Raw genomic sequence first — 23,155 nt, forward strand, 5'->3', positions numbered from 1 at the left:
AACATCAACTAAAGCTAACTGAGTAATGTATTCAGGAAGTAAATTTTGTCTAATGATTTTTATTTTAGTAACCTCACTAGGGCATTTACTTAATCTACTAAAAAGATTCTCTAAAGTTGCTATAAAAATTAAAATACTTTCATTTTTTCGCTGTTTATAAGATTTAATTTGTGACCAAATATTATCATCATTATCTGGTGGTAAAAAGTCTTTCTTTAATCTTTCTACAAGAGATTTCCAATCTGCGACATGTTGTTTAATACTTCTATACCAAATAAAAGCATTACCAGTAAAAAGTTCTACTGCAGAAGAAAATAAATCTTGTTCACTAACTTTACGTGATTCAGAAAGCTCAGTAACAGTTTCTAAAAATGAAAATAAATCTTGAGGATTACCATTAAATTTAATAGGCCAGTCTGACACTGGACAAGGTTTAGCAACATAAGTAACAATAGGAGGCGGTACATTAATAACTGGTCCTGAAGGAACAGAACTAACGTTTAAAGTTTCATTAATGTCTGAAGTTTTGACAAGCAGGTCAGCTTCAAGTTGATAACAACTAGTATAAACATCAGTTTGAATAGTTTCTGCATCAGCACGATTTTCATCTAAAATTATTCTCTTGATTCTACCAGCCAAATGCGCAAGACGAGATCTTATAACTTTGAACATTGAATCATTTACTCCACCCTCAAATTCAGAAATTGACAAGGAAATTGAATCTAAAGTTGCTTTAATTTCTGAAATTTCTTGATCAAAAGAAACAGGATAATCTTCCATATTAACTAAACAAAAAGGGTTATTTACTTCTCTACTTAAAAGACCTGACAAAATTTTACGTTTACTGTCAACATTTTTAGATGTTTTAATACCCCTAATAAGAAGTTCGTAATCTAATTCTACTTGTCGTAAATGATTAACTTTAAAAGATTCTTTCTCCATTGTAATTCAGCTATATGAAATACTAAAGACTAAATGATTCAGAAAAACTTACTAATTTTAACAAAAAGCTGTTATGATTCGGCGCAAACTATCAGAAAGAAAATATGTTCAATGTCAAAACCAAAAAAGATTCAAGTATTCGAAACAAATTCCAAAATTTTATGAAATACTAACAGTGCTACCCTGTATACTGAAATTATGTCCACTCTGTATATTCAAAATATAACCATACCTGTATATTTAAATCAAAATCGAAACGTCAATAAAAAATGTAGTCAGAAATACGTATTAAGTTATTTATCTGGGTTTTAAATAGATAAACAAACACCCTCAAGAATTTATAAAACAAAAAAATTGCTGTTGAACTGAAATTATTAGAATTTAATTACAGAAATAATGAAAATAAAATTTCAAAACTATAGTCTTTGCCTTATAGAAAATTTATCTGAGCCTAACAAAAATTATTTTACAAAGTCTACCAAATAAGTGAAGCAAATTAAATTAAATTGAGCCAATTAAACTAAGTCGAGCCAATTAAACCAAGTAAAGCCCCACGTGACAGGGCGTCATATTCTTTATTCTTCTATTTGTGTGACGACTTTTTCTGTCATCACTCAAACAGAAAGAAAAAGGTATCCGTTGCTCAGGGTTAGAGGAGAGCTGGGTTTCCGTAGGTAAGACTTGTGACCTGTGGTGACTTAATAATGTTGTTAAATAATAAAATAAAAGTAATAATGTATAGGCTGCAAAGATTCTAAAATTGATGTTAAGTATTCAAATAGTAATGGTCAAAGACAGTAAAAGGGCGCCACTTACTTTGGGTATGAAAAGGTAAAAGTAAGAAACCAGTAAGAAAAATTTGATCATGAAATAGAATAAGGGTCTATTATGTTCATCAAGATAAAAGTCAGATATAACTATCCTACGTTGAACATTTATTTAAAAACGAACACAATTATCAATCAGTTTAAACCCAGTTTCAATTATCCCAATGAAATCGTTAGTTGCTTTAAGTAAACTCAAATTTAGTTAAAGTTCTCTTCAGTATACTATACTACGTAATATATAAACAGGTGAAATTTATGTAAGTACCAATACGATGATGTTTCGAAACAAATCGTGTACAATAACCTTCAAAAATGAATCCGTGTTAGCGATTCTCACATAAAAGATCATACTGAAGTAAAACGTACCGTTAAGGACAAAGCATGACTTATAATGTTAACTAAAAGGTAAATTTTGACTATAATATATGGAATAAATGACAACAATTCACAGAGATATTCAAAATATTATCTCAAAGTAAAAAAAATTTAGGGAATACCTTGTGTGTTGAACTTAGAACTTATCTGTATTTTTTTTTTAATTTATGACGTAGTGAACAGATAGGCAGGCAGTCTCCAGACTAACGGAAGTGGATGTAGACTCTTCGATAGTAGCAGGAGTCTTCGATATCAGTAGAATAAATGTAGAGTCATAAATACTGTCTCAAAAGTGGTTACTCATATGCCAATTACTTATACGTCAATTTCTTATACGCCAGTTACTCTATAAAAACTCTCAGAACAGTCACCGAATACCAAAAAAAATAACTTACGGTCTGAAAAATCAGCTGTACACCTTCCAAAATATAGCCAAACTATATGCTGATCCAAACCAGTAATGCACAATCAAACATTATCAAAATAAATAAAAAAACGGGAATAACGAAATAAAATTTAGTTAGACATGGCGATACAAAATGGTAGATACACTTACTGTGATCTTATTCCAGGAAAAGGCCAAAAAAAAACACGAACTAGGCTCTGAACAGTATATTCTTACAGGATTTCAAATCTCCACTTTTGGATACCCGTGCCTTTACTGTTAGGAAAAGTGTTTCAGAAAGCCCTTTTTCTCTGAGATTCGTCGGACTCTGAAGCACGCGTCTTTTTCTGATCTCAATCTCTCGGAAAAAGCCTCCTTCTCGCAAAACGGAAGTCTTCTAATTGACAGGTCATATGACCAAAGTGAACTCTATCGTCTATACTGAATGAAATTTGTTTTTATGGAAAGGAACCGCTACCTGTACTGAATGAAGTTTAACATCTAGCGAATAGATGGCGCCAGCAATATTAAAATTTGGAATTTTATAAAAAGAAAAATAAAACGCTACAATCCATTCAAGGTCGTTACGCCGATACACCGCCGCCGATCCGCTTTTTTTAGGATAATGTGGATGCACCCTCACAGAATTATACACCATATGCTGTCCTCCTTTCACGCAGTTGAGCAGCTCTGCACTGTTCAAGAACGCGATACTCTCCCTCCATTCAATTGAGTCATAAAGTTCAGAACTGGTTGCGCGCCATATGGAGGCACCAGGCTATCTCGCACATCTCCTTTCAGAACCGTTCTGAGCAGCACAGGGTGTAAAGCTCTGGAACTTGAAATTCGCAAATGGGGGACAGCAATACAGAAGCTACAAAAAGCGTTAAATGAGGAACTAATTGCGTGACGTCACGTTTGACATCGGGACACAATAGATCTCTAAGGTCGCTGTGATTAGCCCCCCTCCTACTCACCGCACGGATATCAAACTTACGTTTGACATCCGTGCGGCTTGAACAGCATTTCAAGTGATGTATAACTCTGTGCCTCTGCTCCTAGCAACCTGCATTTCAAATCCACGTATCGCGTATCACCGTTTGTCTAAAAAATATGTACGTGGGTTTAAGTTTGGGTTAGTTTGGGTTTGAGAAGTAAGAATTGTACATTTTTTCTTGCAATTGTACCTATGTACTCCTTGACTATCAAATGTACCCAAAATAGTACAATTGTACCTATTGTAACAACACTGACCATGGGTAGTGGGCCGTCGCGAGGGGTGGTGGGACGGACGGCTCATTTCATTCTGGAAGACTAGCAGCGACGTTGCCAATAGTTCTAGACGTTTCAGCACATTAAACAGTAAACATGTCTTTTAATAGTAACGCATATATCCTCTGGTTAATAACATATTATTACGCATGCTTCTTTAAAAATAAACTATTAATTTAATTAAGAAATTGAGATTTATTGATATCCGGTGAAGTTTTTAAAGTCACCTTTTCTGCAAATCAAACTAAGTAGATAGGTGCAAATTTGATATGTGGCAATGTCGCCTTCTCTATCTCAGTTGATTTTTACAGTACATAGTCAACCTCCGAATGTTTGATCGGGTTAAAATGCATAATGTGATATCTCTTCTTCCTAAATCTATGGTTCAGAGATATTAATATATAAATAAAAAATATATATTTTTCAGTTTTCCTTAAATAAAATATTAAAAATACAAACAACTGTCCTGCAATCAAAACTACCTATATTAGATATTTACTTTAGATGATCTATACTTACTTTTCTATAAATATGATAATCGTAAATCATACAGAATATTCAAAATTCTGCGCCAAACTTTCTAAAATATAAAATAATTTTTCTTTGTTTTTTTAATGATAATAATAAAACACCCTTTGTATTATTTTTTCAGTAGGTGGAGAGTTAAAAAATTATTTTTTTTTGTATCTATAGTATGTATTTCAAAATGTGTAACGGTTTCGCAGGTATTCGCGGTTTTATGTTTCATATGGCATTTTCCACAGTAAAATTTTATCAATGGCACCCAATGATTTTTCTCTGGTATTTTACCGTTGAAAGAGCCACATGAAATAATACTGCGTGTATCTGCGAAAACATTAAAAAAATTTAAATACTTTAAATACATCATTTTTAACTCTCCATCTAATAAAAATATAATACACAGGGTGTTCCATTCAAAGAAACAAAGGAAATCTATTTTATATTTTAGAAAGTTTGGCGTAGATTTTTTAAACACCCTGTATGATTTAAGATTACGATATTTATAGCAAAATAAGCATAGACCAGCTAATGTAAACACCTAATGTAGTTTTCATTTTAGAACAGTTCTTGTATTTGTAATAATTTTTTAAGGAAGGTTGAAAATATATATTTTTGATTTATTTCGTCAATGCCGAAGAAGAACATGTCAAAAAACCACAATTTTCGGGAGAGCCAATTTAAAATTTACTGAAATGATAATCGAATAACATTACTTAGCATTTGCCATGCCACCAAACTAAACTAGAAAGTACCTTTTGGTTCTGCCTTACTGTTAACATAAAAAAAATCCCGTCTAATGTCCCCTATATATATTTTTGTCACCCCTTTTGAGATATGGCTGTATTGTTCATTTGCTAAACTTTCTTTTGAGGTGTAAAAATAGAACGATATATTTTTTTTTTCGTCATAGAAGTAACTTTTTTCAGAAAAAAATAAATACAAACTATTATAAAAAATAGCTTAATTCTCTAATAATTTTCTTTTAAACTATAAAAACCAGCTTTGTTTTCAGATGTGACACTCTTTCTCAGTCCACCATACACTAAACCCTCTTTTATATAATTCACGTGTGATTTATTTTAAAATGTAACACTCTTTCTCACAACGCGCAGGCGTTCACGATACAATTCTAGAGTACCAACTAAAGTTTTATCGGTCTTTCCCATACTTCGCTGCATCAAACTAAGAAGTGACATTTTATCACAGGGTACTCTAGTGATTTCTATGGGCACTACATTTGTAACACTTTTCCAGAATAAAATTTGAATGATTTTTAGTTGGTACAGAAATAAATCTCAAAAATGCACATTTTTGAGATGTGACGTTCTTCTTCCGCATTGAAGATTTATTAATATCTCTGAAGTTATCGAAATATACTTACTCATATAAATTAGGATTTTGTAAAGTGGTCTGAAAGGAAGCCAAAAATGAAATAATATACGGGGTTTTCCATTTAAAAAAAATAATTCCGATCAACTCACACTTTTTTGAGCCACCCTAAGTTAAAATATTGTCCTGTAATACATCCTCGTACTCGGACAAACAAGTATTTTAAGACATCTGGCTCTTTGATATATCTTTTACTATGCTCTAAAACAGCATGCGGCCCGTCTGGCTGCCGGTAAACGTTGCGTTCCCTACTGCGCATTGAAAGAAGATCCTATATTTTTATTAGTCCTTTAAATTCTAGTATTGAATATAAACCGACGATGAGTCTCCATAGTTTAGCGCGTAGAATATTTTCTTTAATCACCAGAATTATTTAATACTTTACTATCAGAATATAAACGAAAATAAAATAAAAGTCTTTGCCCTGACCCGGATTCGAACTCTGAATCCTCGGTTCGTAGTCGGAAACTCTACGCACTGCGCTATTTAGACATGTTCGATTTATATTCAATACTAGAATTTATAGGACTAAATTAAAAAAATATATAGGATCTTCTTCCGATGCGCAGTAGTGAACACAACGGGTATCGGCAGCCAGTCGGGCCGGGCCGCATGCTGTTCTAGAGAGCATAGTAAAAGATATATCAAAGAGCCAGAGGTGGGATTCTGTAAGCTTCCAAAGTAAATTCTTGCTAGTGACTCATACTTAATCGGCTTTCTTCGGGCAAATATATAGTGGAATATACCACAATCATACTATAGGTCCCAAAAATATCGTCTAGTTAATTTTGACATTGAAATTCTTGGTTATGGTTTAACCTATTCTCTTCTATTTTTACTTTTATTTAGTTTATTGTATAATTTTATGTGTATAATTTCGAATGTTTCCATGTGCTAGTAAAACTAGTTTTGATGTTAACTTTCATATTAGCTTTTTAAAATATAATCGATAATTATGCTGACAACGACGAACGAAAACAAAATACTGTCACTGTCAATTATAGTGAAAAACTTATAGTTTTTTGGGGCCGTTTTTTGTATTTGTGTTTTTTTCTCAAAATTTAGAGGATATCAAACAGGTAATTATTAGTATTTTGTAGATATATTAAGTGGTAAACTTTCTGCAAAGTAAAATTAGTTCATTAATTTATTGAGATAGATTAAAATTGTTTTTTAAATAAAGTTAAGTTAGATTGCTTAGTTTTCGTTTTTCATGATAGTATTTGTGCACTGTTTTTGTTAAATGTTCATTTTGTTTTAGACAAACCATGGCTTATGTTAAACATGTTCTGAAATTCAGTACAGTTGTGAACTACTTTTCGGAAGCTGACGAGACGAAACTTATTTCCACAGTAGAAAATGCAGTGGAATCGAACAAATATATTCAGAAGGTAACGTAATATTATTATTCATTACGCAAAAACTATATCAGTGAAGGGGCCTTTACTATTGGATACTTAAGTACAATAATTTTAATACATGTGAAATTAATTTTTAGATGTCAAGACAGGGAAGAATTCTCATTCAAGTACTGTCGTATTTCTAGATGTCATTATGTGAATGGGAAAAAAGAAAATCTTTCAACGTTATTCAATTATATCACAGGAAAATCTTTTGACTTCTTGGAAGGTGGATCAATATGTAAAAGGTAGTATTTATTTTGTAGTCTTTCATTGGAAATTAATTATGGAATAAATAAATATACATTAGGTAATATCTATCAAATTTCAGATCAAAAACAGAGAAAGATGTACCTCAACCTAGTATCTCTGAGCTACAAATTCCATCCCTTAGATCATCCATAACCATTTGTGAAAATGATTCATCTCATAAAAGTGTTCAAAAAAAAGCTCATTCGTGTAACAAATTGGATGTAATATGTCTCCACCTGGCCAACGACTAACCACTGCTCAATATTTTTATTGCTATATTCTTTAATTTTATTCTAAATGTGAATTTATATTTTTTATGGGTATATTTATTAACTTTGGAATAATTAATAAATGATCAAACTAACAAAAAAGAAAATTTGTGTCGTTTTAAGTAATTTAATTTTACTTTAGATACCTACCTACTTATTTAAAATATTGAAACATTGTATATAATATTGTAATAAGTAACATTTTAAGCCATGTATGTTATTCGGTCAAATAAATTAAAAACGTTTAGCTAGAAAGTTTTTTATTAAAATTAAAACTATAATTAAAGGCATAAAAGTGTATTATTTATAAAAAAAATATGTTGTAGATTTCAGATATTTGTTTTCGTCTCTTCCTCTGTTATTTCCTGGCAATCCATCGACTTTCGATATGGGTAACTGATATATTGTAATGTCCACAAGTGCATAAGGCAGTTTTGTGATGGCATAAGTATAGGCCTCTCACATTCTGATCTATGAATTGAGCTATCTTCATCAAGTTCTACCCATAATTATGTAAAGCAAAAGTTAAACTTTTTGAATTATTATTTACACGTATTTTGACCCACCTGAACATTAGGTATAAATACGTAAATACGATCTCTCATACTGGTATGTATGTACTTCGGCTTTTAATAGTCCCAAGCTTGCCACAAAATCAAAACTTTTTCATTTGGTGCGATTTAACTGCATTTTCTTCTGTTGAAATAAGTTTCATCTTGTCAGCTTCCAAAAAGTCCACAATTATTGTACTGAATTTTAACAAACATGAAACACATAAATTCTGAACATGTTTAACGAAAGCCATGATTTATGTAAAATAAAATTAATATTTAACATGTATTTAACAAAAACGACAAAAACAGTAAACAATACTACGAAAAACGAAAAAAAAATTTGAATTTAGGGACGGTGGTAAAATATCGATATATTTTATAATTTATCGAAATACTCCTCAATGTTTTGCACAGAAAAATATATGCTTGCTGAAAAATATAAAAATTCCTCGAAAAGACGGTATCAGTTAGTCAAGTTACCATAAAATTAATGATTGATTATACGTAAAATTATATTGTGAATGTCATCGACCATTTCCAACGTAATTTGAGCTCTTTTTATTTCGATTCTACTTTCAAGGAATATTAACGAATCTATGAAAGAAAGTCGATATATAAAACGCTCTAGTGATATAAGTATAATATTTTATATTTTATTTTACGTAGAAAATCGAAAATTAAAGGAACATAATATATAAATGTATCGATATCGATATATTTTTAAATTTTACCATCCCTCTAGCAAGACCTTTTAACATCTCTCTTGCCGAATCTGGCCGAACACCGCTTTCGGGTCATGACAGTTCCCGAATAAATTTCGAGAAATTTTTTGATTGGTTGGGATGAAAATCAGTAAAAATATCAGTCGGGCAATTTCGTAAATTGGAGAAAATTATATTATAATCCCTAAAAATATCATAAGAATATGAGTCACTAGCCAGAAATGTTTTATAATGAGCTTACAGAATCCCATAGCAGACGTCTTAAAAAACTTTCTCGAAAACGTTGCTAGCTCTTAGACTAATACTTTAGGTTTGCAATAAAATTCTCAAGTTTTTCATTCTAGGAACTACAAACGCCCGACGCACTCTTGCTGAACCCTGTATACTTCTTCACTTACCTTTTTTCAGATAAATATTATAAATAGTCAAATGGTATTATACAATTAGCACTTGATAATTATGGGGCTTTAGTGTCGAGTGGCTGTCCATATTTAGTGTTATACGAAGTCGAACGTCACCATGGCAATTTTCGTTTTAACAAAGTTTTCACACACACCGCTGCCTCGCTACTTAATACAATTAACATAGCCGAAGAAAATCGATAGCCAGCTTATTACAAATTGGTAATTAGCGTAAAATGTTACCCGTTAGTTATTGCTTCAAACAACATTATTCAACCTTAGAGCTGAAACTGACAATTTGTGTGTGCTATAACACATTCCCCATCTCATATAGCGCCTGACTAAATTTCAGCGAACATGCAATTCGGTTACAGTCGAAGATGTTTGTTGTTTTTTCGAAACATCGCCCATTTTTCAGCTATCTTCGGCCTAACACCATTGTACGATTTTCACGGAAAGAAATTCTATAGAGAAAAAATATTTACCTTCTACTTGGCATTCGTTGGAGTAATAATGCTGTATTTGGAAGTCCAGACAATCTTGATGTACGTTTCTTACAGATACAGGATGACCCAGTGTTCCGAAAAAGCTCAATACCAGGTTTTCTATTAATTATTTTTAAAAAAAATTTTAAAAATTATCCGGGCACTTTACGGACGTTTTAAAAATATATTCTTAAATACCGGGTGTTTTTCAAAAGTGACTCACTCCTATACAGGGCGTCAAAAAAATAGCGCATCTAACTGCGATGGGTGATTCTACAGATAAAAAATTGGCGCCGGGAGGCACGTATAGCCACCCATACTAAAATATGTTAATAAAAAGTTGGTAGGCAATTCTTTTAGTTTCAAAGTAAAGAAATTTTTTCAATTTTTTTTATCTCAAAAACTGCGACTTTGACTGATTTTGATGTTATTACAAATTTTGTTGCAAATATTATTCCTAATCTTAAATTGAAAATCGCTTTTCGCTAGCTACTGTAATTTTGGAGTTACGATTTTTTTTTTAATTTTTAACCCCCTCCTATACCCTCTTACCAACCCCCCACCCCCACCAAAAACTAATGGCCATATTCTTGGGTTCCACAGTATTTTTGTGCCAAATTTGGTTAAAATCGGTTTAGCGGTTTTTGAGTTATCGTGTTCCAACTAAAAATAATATATTTTGTTCATTTTTAAGAATATTGGTAAACCGTTTTTGTTGACATTTGGTATCCTTACACACATTTTAATGCCAAAGCGAATGGCGATAGTGTAAAATTCCGTTAGGTATTTTTTTACTTTATTCATTGAAAATGACACTGTAAATAGAATAACATATCATAAATGAACTTTTGACATTTTCGGATATGGTTTATTTACAATTGTAACATGCGGTTCATAACGACAATTTGACTCGAAATATCAAGTGTGTGGTACCAAATTATTCGTAAAAAATATTGCGATGTTGGCGAAAAGATAAAAATAACCCTGTATAAAATAAGGTAAACTTTCCTACCCTGGTTTATTCTGTTATCGTTGGTGTTTAAGAAAATATAGCTAAGTATTAATAAAGTTATAAATTCGCTCCACTTTTCGGATATAATGTTTTTAATAAAAGTTTTAGTAAATAAAAAATAGTATGACAACACCGCATACTGCTTCAAATTAAAATAGTGTACTAATAGGCAGAATTTTATACTGAATACAATTATCTACAGAAAAATACGGGGTGCAATTTAAAAAAAAACTTAAAACTTTATCCTAACTTTTTTTGAGACACCCAGTATACAACAAAATATTTTTATGATATGTCTTTTCATAAACTATCTGTACAAAACTTTTTTTTATATCATCAAAAACGAGGAGGATATTGGACTTCCAAGCACTAATGGGTCACTCTGTATTTATGAAAATATAAAGTAAAAACAAAAACGTTAAACACAAAACCTGACTTAGAGCATTTTTAAAACACTGAATTACCCTACACCGGGTGCGTCTCGAAAGTGGCTCACCCCTATAACTTTTTTATGTTTCCAGATGAGAAAACCAGATTTGGTACGTTGGTATATGACAAAAATTAGCATTAATTGACGTATTCAATTGTTTTTTATCACTTCCTGTCTCACCGGAAATAATTACAACTTTTGATTTTTACATGGCACCCTCGATATATTTTATCCGATAAAAACTACGTATCCGATAGAAAATGACACTCTGAATACAACATATTTATCAAATGTCAACTTTTGACATTTTCAAATATGGTTTATTTGAAATTATAACATGCGATTCAAAACGATAATTTGATTCGAAATACCAAGTGTGTGGTGTGAAATTACTCGTAAAAAATGCTTTTTTAAATATGTTAATGAGTGACTCTTGTTCCATTTGAAAAAATCGAGATATGATTAAAAATACGATTTGGGCATCTTTTAGCCGGCCAGGACAAGACACGAAAAACATTAGACGATCAAATCTGTTTTTCCAAGGCTCCTTGATTAAAAATTAGTCTTTTTAAAACAGCACTCTAGATTGAAATGTAAAATACGATTTTTTTTCAAACGAAAATGTCATTCTACTCATAGTGTCATTTTCTATCGAATAGTAGGAATAAACCGTGGGTCCCATTTAAAAATCAAAAGTTGACTGACCAAAAACAATTGAATACGTCAATCAATCCTAATTTATGTCATATACTAAAATAACAAACCTCGTTTTTTTATCTGAAAAAATAAAAAAGTTATAGGGGTGAGCCACTTTCAAGACGAACCCGATATATTGTGGATTTTTATTTTGACCTTACATTTTATCTACGTTTTCTAGGATGTATTATTCTCCCTCGTTCAACCTGGTAAGCCTCGTAGCAGTATTGGGTGAATTAATGGGTGTCTTAATATGGTCAACTGCCCTTTACCATACCAGTTGGAAAAAGGGTATCTGGAAACGTCTGTTTATCGATATTGCAACACTAGAAGACGCTAACCACCTCAACACTAGCAAAAGCTTGGAAACGAACATATTTAAAAGTGCCACCCTTCAACTTATCCTCACAATTTTGATGATAATGGGTCTTTTCTCTTACGAACCTTTGGTCCAAAGTAATCAGAAGGTATTTTTATATACGTATGTTTTATTTCAAAGCTACATGAAACACAAGTTGATTGATACGATTTTAGGACGACCTATGTATACTTTTTTCTACATTTCTTGCTGTCGTTGATTATTGGAAATGTAGCTGTCATTCTAAAGTTGAAATTTGAAGATATTAATCAGCTCCTTTCAACATACGAATACGAGAATGTTACTGCATTAATAAAAGGTACATACATTTGCAAGTTTTTATATTTCACTTCCGAAATTCTTATTATGTAAATACACTCACCGGCACCAAAATCTTTTCATGTATTTTAAAGTTTTATACCCGGCTGACAAGCGAACCTATAGGTCGGCGTTTACGTGTATAGGAGTGAGTCGTTATGACAATCTAGTAAATCGGAGCCAGGGCCATGTAAGTGAAATATTAAAAATGGTTCCAGCAAAAGTTTCCCAATTATGACGGATGATGGCGCTGATCGTCAAAATTTTTGGACAGGGATTTTGCTTACCGACAATACGACTTGAGCTACGACCGGACCAGGACCAATCAGAATGATCAGTCTTTCTTGGACATTTGCCGTGGAAGTGTGTGTTAATTTCTGTTGTGATAAGTGTGGTTGTGTTTGCAGTTTGATTTCTCGGTTTTGATATTATGTTAAAATTAATTTTGAAGTATTGTATCACCTGTTTTTATGTAATAGTACTTTTTTTAGTTCTATGATCTGATATGTTATGATTTGTTAATGTTTGTTTAACAATGTTATACCAAAGAGGTTAAACTTAATATACTTATGAATTTGCATAGCCTATCTTTTTTATCAATAAACTTCAGATTATTTAATTCCTTTTGTTTCCGTTTGTAATTTTATTTTTAAGACATATTATGTGATTGTTTCACATAATATGTTTTAAAAATAAAATTGCAAATAGCGAATAAAAATAATTAAAATAAAAAAGTGTATTTTACAATTCCCCCCGGCCCCGCACCCCTTTTGCTAACCTATAATGTCAGCTATGTCGAGAGATGGCGTTACGAAAATGGAACCGATTTATTACAAGGAACTTGGGCTTCTTTTTCGTTAGTATATTCTGTGGTCGGAGCAGTAGCGTAACTATCGATGTGCCGTGTGTGCGAAGCACACGGGCCGGGGCTCTGGGGGCCCGCGGCCGCATCCTTCTATATCTATCACGTGCTGTCGCGAATCAAGCAGAATCGGGCGATCCCGAACTAAGTTCTTATCTATCACATATCTTCTTAACTACTTAACTAGCACGGATAGATATACGACTAGCTTAATTAGAAACGGTTAAACAATCGAGCCTTTAAATACAACCAATGAAATTAATATCGTATCAACGTATCGTCGGACAACGGATGCATGAAAATCAAGCTTTAAAGCAGCAATAGCCGATACTTTAGAACATAAACCATCTCTACTGGAGTAAACGTCAATAAACAATAATAATAGGGGAATTTCGCTTAAAATGACATATGCGGGTAAAATGACATACTGCCCAAATTCAAATTTCCCGCGATACTACTGGTGTTGTTCTATCTCTACTTCTTCCTCACATGTGCGTCACGTGACACATTTAATATGGGATGTCAATCAGTTGGCTTGTAGCTTTTAGACGAGTATATGTGTTTTGAGTCAGAAGCAGTTTTTAGTACGAGTTTCGTTTTTCATATTTTCAAGTTAATCGTAATTTTTTTGGAAGTTATTATTACAAGGCAGGTAAGTTCCATTCGTTATCTTGAATTTCCAATGCTAATGAATCTAATAATTATATTTTGTGAAAAGTTAGAACAATTAAATGCTGCCAATGTATTTATGGGTAATATGACATAGGACATATTTATGGGTAATATAACATAGTATGTCATTTTAAACTTAATTCTTAATAAATAATTCTTTTAATTCTTCTGTTGTCACGAACCTGGTCTTAGAAGAACCATCAGATCAAACTGATCTCACTGAACCTGGATGTTCAGGTTTGCAAAATCAAATTGAAAAGCATCCATTAGAAATGGATACTTTTCAACAATCGACAAACTCAGAACAAGAAACAGAATACCAGATAGTAAGGCTAGAAGAGATAAAGCCCACTCCAAAAGCCGTGGAAATAAAAAACAAAAGAAAGAGAAGCAGTCAAGATCCGTTGGTTTTTACTTCAACACCAAATTTAGACGAATTAAAAGAGAAGACTCGATGAAAAAATTTAGGTCTAAGAGACAAAACGTGTCGCTCGATATAATGAATCGTTTTTCCGATTCCACTACTAGCGACGACAAGGATGAGGTTGCTTGCATCTACTGCAATGACCTTTATTTGCGATTGAAACCTATGGAAATGTGGGTAAAATGCCAGTCATGCATGAAATGGTCTCACATTGAATGCGCCGGAATAGATCCAAAAGCTAAGATGTTTACTTGTGATATATGTGTTTGATTTCAACATAATAGTCGATGTATGTGATAAAAATGAGTTTATTTTTGCAGTGTTTATTATATTACATATTATATATATATATATATATATATATATATATATATATATATATATATATATATATATATATATATATATATATATATATATATATATATATATATATTTCAATATTATTGTAATATAAATCGCAGCTCTAAAAAAATAAATGATATTGTTTACTAATGTGTAATTTATTTACTATGGATTTTCTCTGAAAATAATAAGCCTTTAATAATATTGATTTGCTGTGTAAAGTTAATAAACATATTTTTTAATACATTAAATTATATTAAAGTAATAAAAATATGTTTATTAACTTTAAACAGTAAGTCAGTGATTCTTATAAAAAATATTTTTTTAAAAATTTCCCCTCTTTTAAGCCCCGCCCCTCCAATTCCCCTCAATTTAGCTAGTACTGCCAGGCGACACCAGGTGGCGTCTGTTTCCATTTTTTAACATGAAGTTAGCATTTCTTTAATGTACCTATTCTCTGGTTTGACCGTTTGGCCTGTCAGACGCCATTAGTCCCGGTTTTTTTAGAAATGGTGATTATTTAAATCTTGCTGTATAATCTGAATCAGCTGCTATTTCGAGGCTACAGGTAAAGATGAGTTATTACCTTTTATAGATTCGATATTATTAGTGAATATTTTTAGGGTAGAGTTACGGATGTCCCAACTTGTATTTGTATTTTGCTGGCACGTGTTCCTTTTCTTTTGTCCTCCAGAATGTCACATGGAAGAAAGGACAGGTTGTTTATTATTTATTGAGCCCTCGGAAGTATTTCGAGGTAGGTTTATTTTGTTTATTAGACCTTGTTTGGTTTTAAACAAGAGTCTCATATTTTTAAGGTCCAAGGTACGGATAGTGTCTTATGTACGGACATTATCTTATGTACGGATGTCCTGTGGACGAGTGTCCCCAGTAAGAACGATTTTCTCTTACATATAAGTGCCACAGCGTGGATGTAGCTTGAGTCCCATGCTGCTTCGTTCCCAGCTATAAGCTAGTTAGTTACGGCTGTGTCAATTCATGGTGTCCTCATTCTGGCCCCTTTGGTTGTGTTGGATGGCTGAGTACAGAGATGCGAGACCACCTCACGCTGTTACTGTTTAAAGCAAGATTACATAAAGAACAGCTAAGTGTAGATTTAAGTTCTAGTTTTACATTTAACATTTAAAACATTTACAGTCTTAAACAATAACGTACATCTTAAATAATATCGTACAGACTATGTTTAGTGGTTAGATTGTTAAGAACATTCATGTCGATTTAATATTTAATATAATAATTAATACTAAATATAATTTAGATCTTAGGTTTCATTGCATTACATCTTGTAATGGTATTACTTTTATAGATATTATTATCGCACTATTTTAACAGATGAATAACCAAACATAGATTCTAGAATCTACAGGTTGCAACATCTTCGATTTAGCATCATATGGAATATATCAAATTAATTAAAGTAATGCTACATTTCATATATTCTCTTAAACTTTACATGTCTTGTATTTTATCGTAGTTGTTTTCATTGATATTTAGTACGACTCTTACCACCACTTTCTTTGACTATATATTTATTAGAACTCTACAATGTCATGTACCATCTAAGAACATCATGAATAAATATAGTCATTAGTTTTAAGTAATATACAACTGTGTTTTCTTTCTCTGTACATACCTGGCGCCCAATATTTATAATTTCGAGTTATTATTGTTAATTAGTTTCCTTCCAGTGAAATACCTTATCCATGACTGCTCTACCAACGAAAAGCTGCCGTTCGCAGTGATAATGTTTTAAAGAAACGCTACAAGTTAATATACACTCACCGGCACAAAAAATGGACACCTTTAAATTCTGATGTATTTTAAAGTTTAATATATTTTTTCTACGACTAGCCTAGAAAATGCAGTTTGACACACGGAAAACTCGATCTGAAATTGGCGTTTTGCAAACTGTTGTGTGCTAAGAATTTAGCGCACGACATGTGACATTTTGCACACGACATGTGCTAATTTTAACATTTTTAACCTCCAATGTTTAGCTGAAACGCCAAACCGAAAATCCATAGTAAATAAATTACACATTAGTAAACAATATCATTTATTTTTTAGAGCTGCGATTTATATTACAATAATATTGAAATATATATATATATATATATATATATATATATATATATATATATATATATATATATATATATATATATATATATATATATATATATATATATATATTTATTAAATCGACGGAGTCAGACCCAGTACGTTGAAGATAGGCCGTCAGACCTGGGGTATATCGGACGAAAATGTTCAAGCTGATGCCTTCAGGCCCTGATGCTGGACCGTTTAATTTGTCCGAGTTATATAAAAAATAGAGGTTTTTCGTTTTCGCCAGACCCACGACGTTGCCGCTTTTAATTCTCAAATATTTATATTAGAATTAGACGAACGGACCTTTTGACGCGGTAATGGATCACAGTGCAGAAGTAAAAACGGTGCATTTCTGCTATAGTGAATATTATTGTACTTATTGTTAGTATTAGATATATTCTGTCTTATAAATGCTGTACTAAATCTGTACGAAAGCGTTTTTATCTGAAATTCCTTTAAAAATTAAATTTCTTTGTAATAAGCATAATCAAGTTACAATGCATTATCACTTTCGTTTAGATTTTGTAAGTGTTTACTAAGTGATGATGGAAACCGGTTTATTATCTTTATACTTTAAAAGAAAAAAAGTTTAGCTACTTCTACAACGAAATCATAGCATCGAAATAAATTTTTAGATACTCGTACAATTTTTTGACACGACGATCGATTCCGACAAAAAAAAAATTAGTTACTTCTACAACGATATCGTAGCATCGATATAAATATTTAGGTACTCGTACAATTTTTTGACACGACGATCGTTTCCAACGACTGTCATTTCTAAGGTAATTTGACGCCGTGTTTTGGAATCATAGGGTATGTGTGTATTTATCATTAACCTTTTTTCTATTTTGTTGTAAAGAATTATTTTAACTTATTTTTTTATTACATACAGATATGAGGGCGGCAATTTAAAAATTTGCACTGTGGGCAAGACGGGTAAAAAAAAGATGCTCATTTAGAATATTAAGAAATTCAGACAAAAAAATTAAAATAAGCATTCTTTAAAGATTGTTTCTACTAGTTTTATTTAAAAATATAAATAATATAAGGTCTAATCTGGCGAGTTGAGTTTGGATGAGACTGTAAACAAAATTTTTAAAAGTATAAATGTAGTAATTTAAATTTTCTGCGTCTGATAAAATTCATGTAGCAGTAAAGTAGGAAAAAAGTTTAGGTTTAAAAGCATTAATTTCTGGAAATTCCCTATTTGTAGAGGCTGGGAACCACCTACTTTTCTGGGAACCCCATATTTTCAAGTTTAAATTATTAGAACTGTGATTAAAACAAATCACTATTTTCATTCATATTGCAATCAACGAATAATAAGAATATTATATTATCAAATATTACACTAATTAAATTTTCGAATACAAAGTAAACATAGAAGATACAACATATTATAGAGATGCAACCATAAAACGTGTTTGTCATATTTACATGGTGTTGGTAGATAGCATCCAGCCGTAAACTGAATATACAACGTACCTATTACAGTAGTGTGTAGCCACAGTTTAAAGAATACGTGTAGCCGTCAAAATTTTTGTTTCCATCCAAACCAAACCAAACCAAACGAAAAAAAACTTTAGGTACTACTACAACGAAATCATAGTACCGAAATAAATTTTTAGGTACTCGTACAATTTTTCGACACGATGATCTATTTAGATGAAAAAAAACTTTAGGTACTTCTGTATATGTATAACCATATGCGAAAATATCAAAAATTGACATATTATGATATGTCATTCTATTGAGGGTGCATCCACACTATCCTAAAAACGGCGTATCGGCGTAACGGCGTAACGACCTTGAATAGATTTCCAGTAATTCTATTGGCTGAAAAATTCATCTGTCATAAATTTTATTTGTCAAATTCATCTGTCAAAAATTTCAGAATAGAATTACTCGAAATCGATTCAGGGTGCTGCCACACTATCCTAAAAACGGCGTATCGGCGTAACGGCGTAATGACCTTGAATGGATTTCCAGTAATTCTATTGGCTGAAAAATTCATCTGTCAGAAATTTTATCTGTCAAATTCATCTGTCAAATATTTCAGCCAATAGAATTATTGGAAATCCATTCAAGGTCATTACGCCGTTACGCCGATACGCCGTTTTTAGGATAGTGTGGCTGCACCCTCAAGGTCGTCACGCCGTTACGTCGTTTTTAAGATAGTGTGGATGCACCCTCAGAGTGTAATTTTATATCGAATAATGTCTAAACACAAATACGACGACCGATTTAAACGAAAAAATTTTTAGGTACTACTACAACGAAATCATAGTACCGAAATAAATTTCTAGGTACTCGTACAATTCTTTGATACGACGATCTGTTTTCTGAGGCGAAAAACATTTTTAGGTACTTCTACGTAAATTTCTAGGTACTCGTACAATTTTTGACCCATCGATCGATTTAGATGAAAAAAAATTTTAGGTACTTCTGTAACGAAATTATAGCACGAAATAACAACAACAGTAAATCAGAGTGTAATTTTATATCGAATAATGTCTAAACACAAATACGACGACCGATTTAAACGAAAAAATTTTTAGGTACTACTACAACGAAATCATAGTACCGAAATAAATTTCTAGGTACTCGTACAATTCTTTGATACGACGATCTGTTTTCTGAGGCGAAAAACATTTTAGGTACTTCTACGTAAATTTCTAGGTACTCGTACAATTTTTGACCCATCGATCGATTTAGATGAAAAAAAATTTTAGGTACTTCTGTAACGAAATTATAGCACGAAATAACTTTTTAGGTAGGTACTCGTACAATTTCTTGACACGGTGATCGATTTAGATGAAAAAACTTTAAATAGTCGTACAATTTTTTGACACGACGATCGATTCTGACGATTGTCATTTCAAAGATAATTGAATTGACGCCGTTTTTTGGAATCATATATATGCCATGTGTATACTTATCTAATAAGTAAAGTGTATTCATTTAGAATATTAAGAGATTCAGACGAAAAAAATCAAAATAGGTAGTAAGTATTCTTTAAGATTGTTTCTACAAGTTTTATTTAAAAATTGTAACAGATATAGGGCCCCTCTCGGACCGCTTGGACGAGTCCATTATAAAAAAGATCGAGGGACAGTAGGTAGAAAAAACATATGATTTGATTTGTCACGGAAACGTAAAGTTTCATAAAAGTGTTTTGTTGAAATTCTTCGAGTTTTATCATAAAGTTTATGGTTCGACACCCAACAAAATAATTGTAACGAATCCCCGTCACAAAATATAAATAATTTAAAGTCTAATCTCGCGAGTTGAGTTTGGATGAAACTGTAAACAAAATGTTTAAAGGTGTAATGTAATCATTTATATTTAAATAAAATTCATATAGCAGTAAAGCAGTAAAAAAAAGTGTAAGTTTAAAAGCATGAACTTTTGGGAATTCCCTATTTGTATAGTCTGGGAACCACCTACTTTTCTGGGAAACATACTTTCAAGTTCAATTTATTAGAATTGTGATTAAAAGAAAGCACTATTCTCATTCATATTGCGATTAATGAATATTAATATTAATAATATTATACTACCATATATTTTTTACTCAAATTAAGTTTTCGAATACATATAGTAAGTAAACATAGATAGAAGATAGAACATATTATAGAGATGCAACCATAGAACGTGTTTGTCATATTTATATGGTGTTGGTAGATAGCATCCAACCGTAAACTGAATATACAACGTATTACTGTAGCAATCAACATTTTTGTTACACTAAAATTACTATTTTAGATCTTAGTGAACGTAGTAATGTAATAAAATCAATTACTGTACTGATTAACTACCATATAATCGAAAAAAAAAACGGCGTCAGCGGTGGCATGAAATGAAGATTGCTGTCATTTTATACCGGGTGCGTCTCAACCGCTATAACTTTTTAATTTTATTTTAGATAAAAAAACGAGATTTGGTATGAAGTATATGACATAAATTAGGAATTATTGACGTATTCAATTGTTTTTGGTCACTTCCTGATTTTCTATCGAATAATGTAAAAATATACCGGGGGTGCCATTTAAAAATCAAAAGTTGTAGTCATTTCCGGTGAAACAGGAAGTGACCAAAAACAATTGAATACGTCAATCAATCCTAATTTATGTTATATACTAACATACCAAAATCTTTTTTATCTGACAAAATAAAAAAAGTTGTAGGGGTGAGCTACTTTTGAGACGCACCCGGTATACGACGATCGATTTAAATGAAAATAATATTTTTAAATTTCTAGGTACTCGTACATTTTTTTGACACGACGATCGATTTAGACGAAAAAATTTTAGGTACTTCTACTGCGAAATCACAGCATCGAAATAATTTTGTAATTACTCCTACAATTCTTTCTGATCGATTTAGATGAAGAAAAAATTAGGTACTTCTACAACGAAATCATAGCATCGAAGTAAATTTGTAGGTACTCATACAATTTTTGACCCGCCGATCGAAATAATTTTGTTTCTAGTATTTATTAGCCGAACGACCGGTTTCGACAATAAAAGTTTAGTTACTTCTACAAATCCGGTGATGACAGCAATTCAAAAAAAAGATTAGACCGTAAATTATTGATATTTTTAAATGAAACTAGTAGGAATAATTTTAAAAGAATACTTATTTTCATTTTTTTCGTCTGAATTTCTTAATATTCTAATTAGAGTATGAGCCTTTTGTTTTCTACCAAATATAACACGGCTATATCTTCGTTTCCCTTTAATAGTTTGCTTTACCGTGTTGCCGGTTCTTGGGTCTGAATACATCGATTTAACATAAATCGGCTTATACACTTATACTAATGTCGAAGGTGGCGCCGCTCGTGACAATACCGGTGTACCCCCAATCGTATATAAAAAACATAAAACCATTTTTTCAGGCCCAGCTGAAATTTGTTCAGGGGAAGTGGGGAAACCGTTCTAGACGATAACCACTGAAATCGTACTCAGACCCGACCCCGGGCCTGAAATGTCGAAATCGGGTCTGAGCCCAATGAAGCAACGTAGTTTTTGGGCTCGTATAAGCGGTTTAATAAATCTATATATATATATATATATATATATATATATATATATTTAACAATGAAAAAGAATATCCTCGAACCTGAAAAAGAAAGATGATACAATAATATTGAAATATATATATATATATATATATATATATATATATATATATATATATATATATATATATATATATATATATATATATATATATATATATATATATATATTTAACAATGAAAAAGATATCCCGGAACCTGAAAAAGAAAGATGATCAATTAATGACTTAAATTAGTTCAAAATACATTTTGCAAATAACTAGTGAATTGGACAGATAAACATACTATTAAAAAGACATTTTAGTAGTATATTATCATCTATTTACTGATAATACATAAGTATATAATAGGTAAATAACATGCATAAGGCACTATGATACAACTACCTGTATCATGATAACACACTAACATCACAAAAAATATATGCTAATTTAAATTTCTTTAATGGTCTAATGAAACACTATCTAGCCTCAATGCATGCCATTCCAAAGGCAAAAAAAACTGTTATACCAAATAAATATAAGCTGAATAAAACATAAACCAAGCCAATGTGCATAAACAACCAAAAAATGCATCAAAAAATACTTTTATCAGATCATGCCCTTGGATATATTATGTATTTTATATATCGCACATCCCGTTCAAAAGTTTACTAACTCAAAATAGAGAATATAGAGAACATTGTCAGGAGAAGTAAAAGAAAATTTAAGTTAACGCAATATGCTCCTTTTTGCATATTAATGGCCAAATAATGTAATGTTGATTTAATAAAAATTTAACTGGCATCCTTCTGAGGTATAAATCAGATTAAAAGGACATTGTTTTTGTAATAATTGTTTGTTCTGTAAACATTTTTTGAAGACAATACAGTTTTGAACGGGCTGTGCGATATAAACAAGGATCTTACTATTATTTGAGGTTATAAAGTATTTAAATAATATAAAACATAATCAAAATCATTTTTCATCATAAATTATAGAGGTACTTACGTGTTTTGATATTATTATCAGGAAATAATACGTTTAATTAA

The 23,155-nt window shown here is 31.4% G+C and overlaps 1 protein-coding gene across 3 annotated transcripts in view; it reads left to right on the forward strand.

Annotated features, from left to right (window-relative positions):
- LOC115874681 overlaps positions 1-23,155 on the forward strand; it is a 53,103-nt gene that overhangs the window by 25,728 nt on the left and 4,220 nt on the right. For 2 of the 3 annotated variants that reach the window (XM_030889901.1, XM_030889900.1), the window contains exons 2-3: positions 12,115-12,414; positions 12,468-12,610. The exons of the other annotated variant lie outside the window; for it this stretch is intronic. In XM_030889901.1, coding sequence (XP_030745761.1) covers positions 12,116-12,414; positions 12,468-12,610 — 442 coding nt within the window. In that variant the 5' untranslated portion in view covers position 12,115. The remainder of the gene's footprint in view (positions 1-12,114; positions 12,415-12,467; positions 12,611-23,155) is intronic. 3 annotated transcript variants of the gene reach the window in all.

The sequence above is a fragment of the Sitophilus oryzae genome, unplaced genomic scaffold, assembly GCF_002938485.1.
Source record: "Sitophilus oryzae breed Bouriz unplaced genomic scaffold, Soryzae_2.0 scaffold_1297_pilon_pilon, whole genome shotgun sequence".
Taxonomy (NCBI): domain Eukaryota; kingdom Metazoa; phylum Arthropoda; class Insecta; order Coleoptera; family Curculionidae; genus Sitophilus; species Sitophilus oryzae.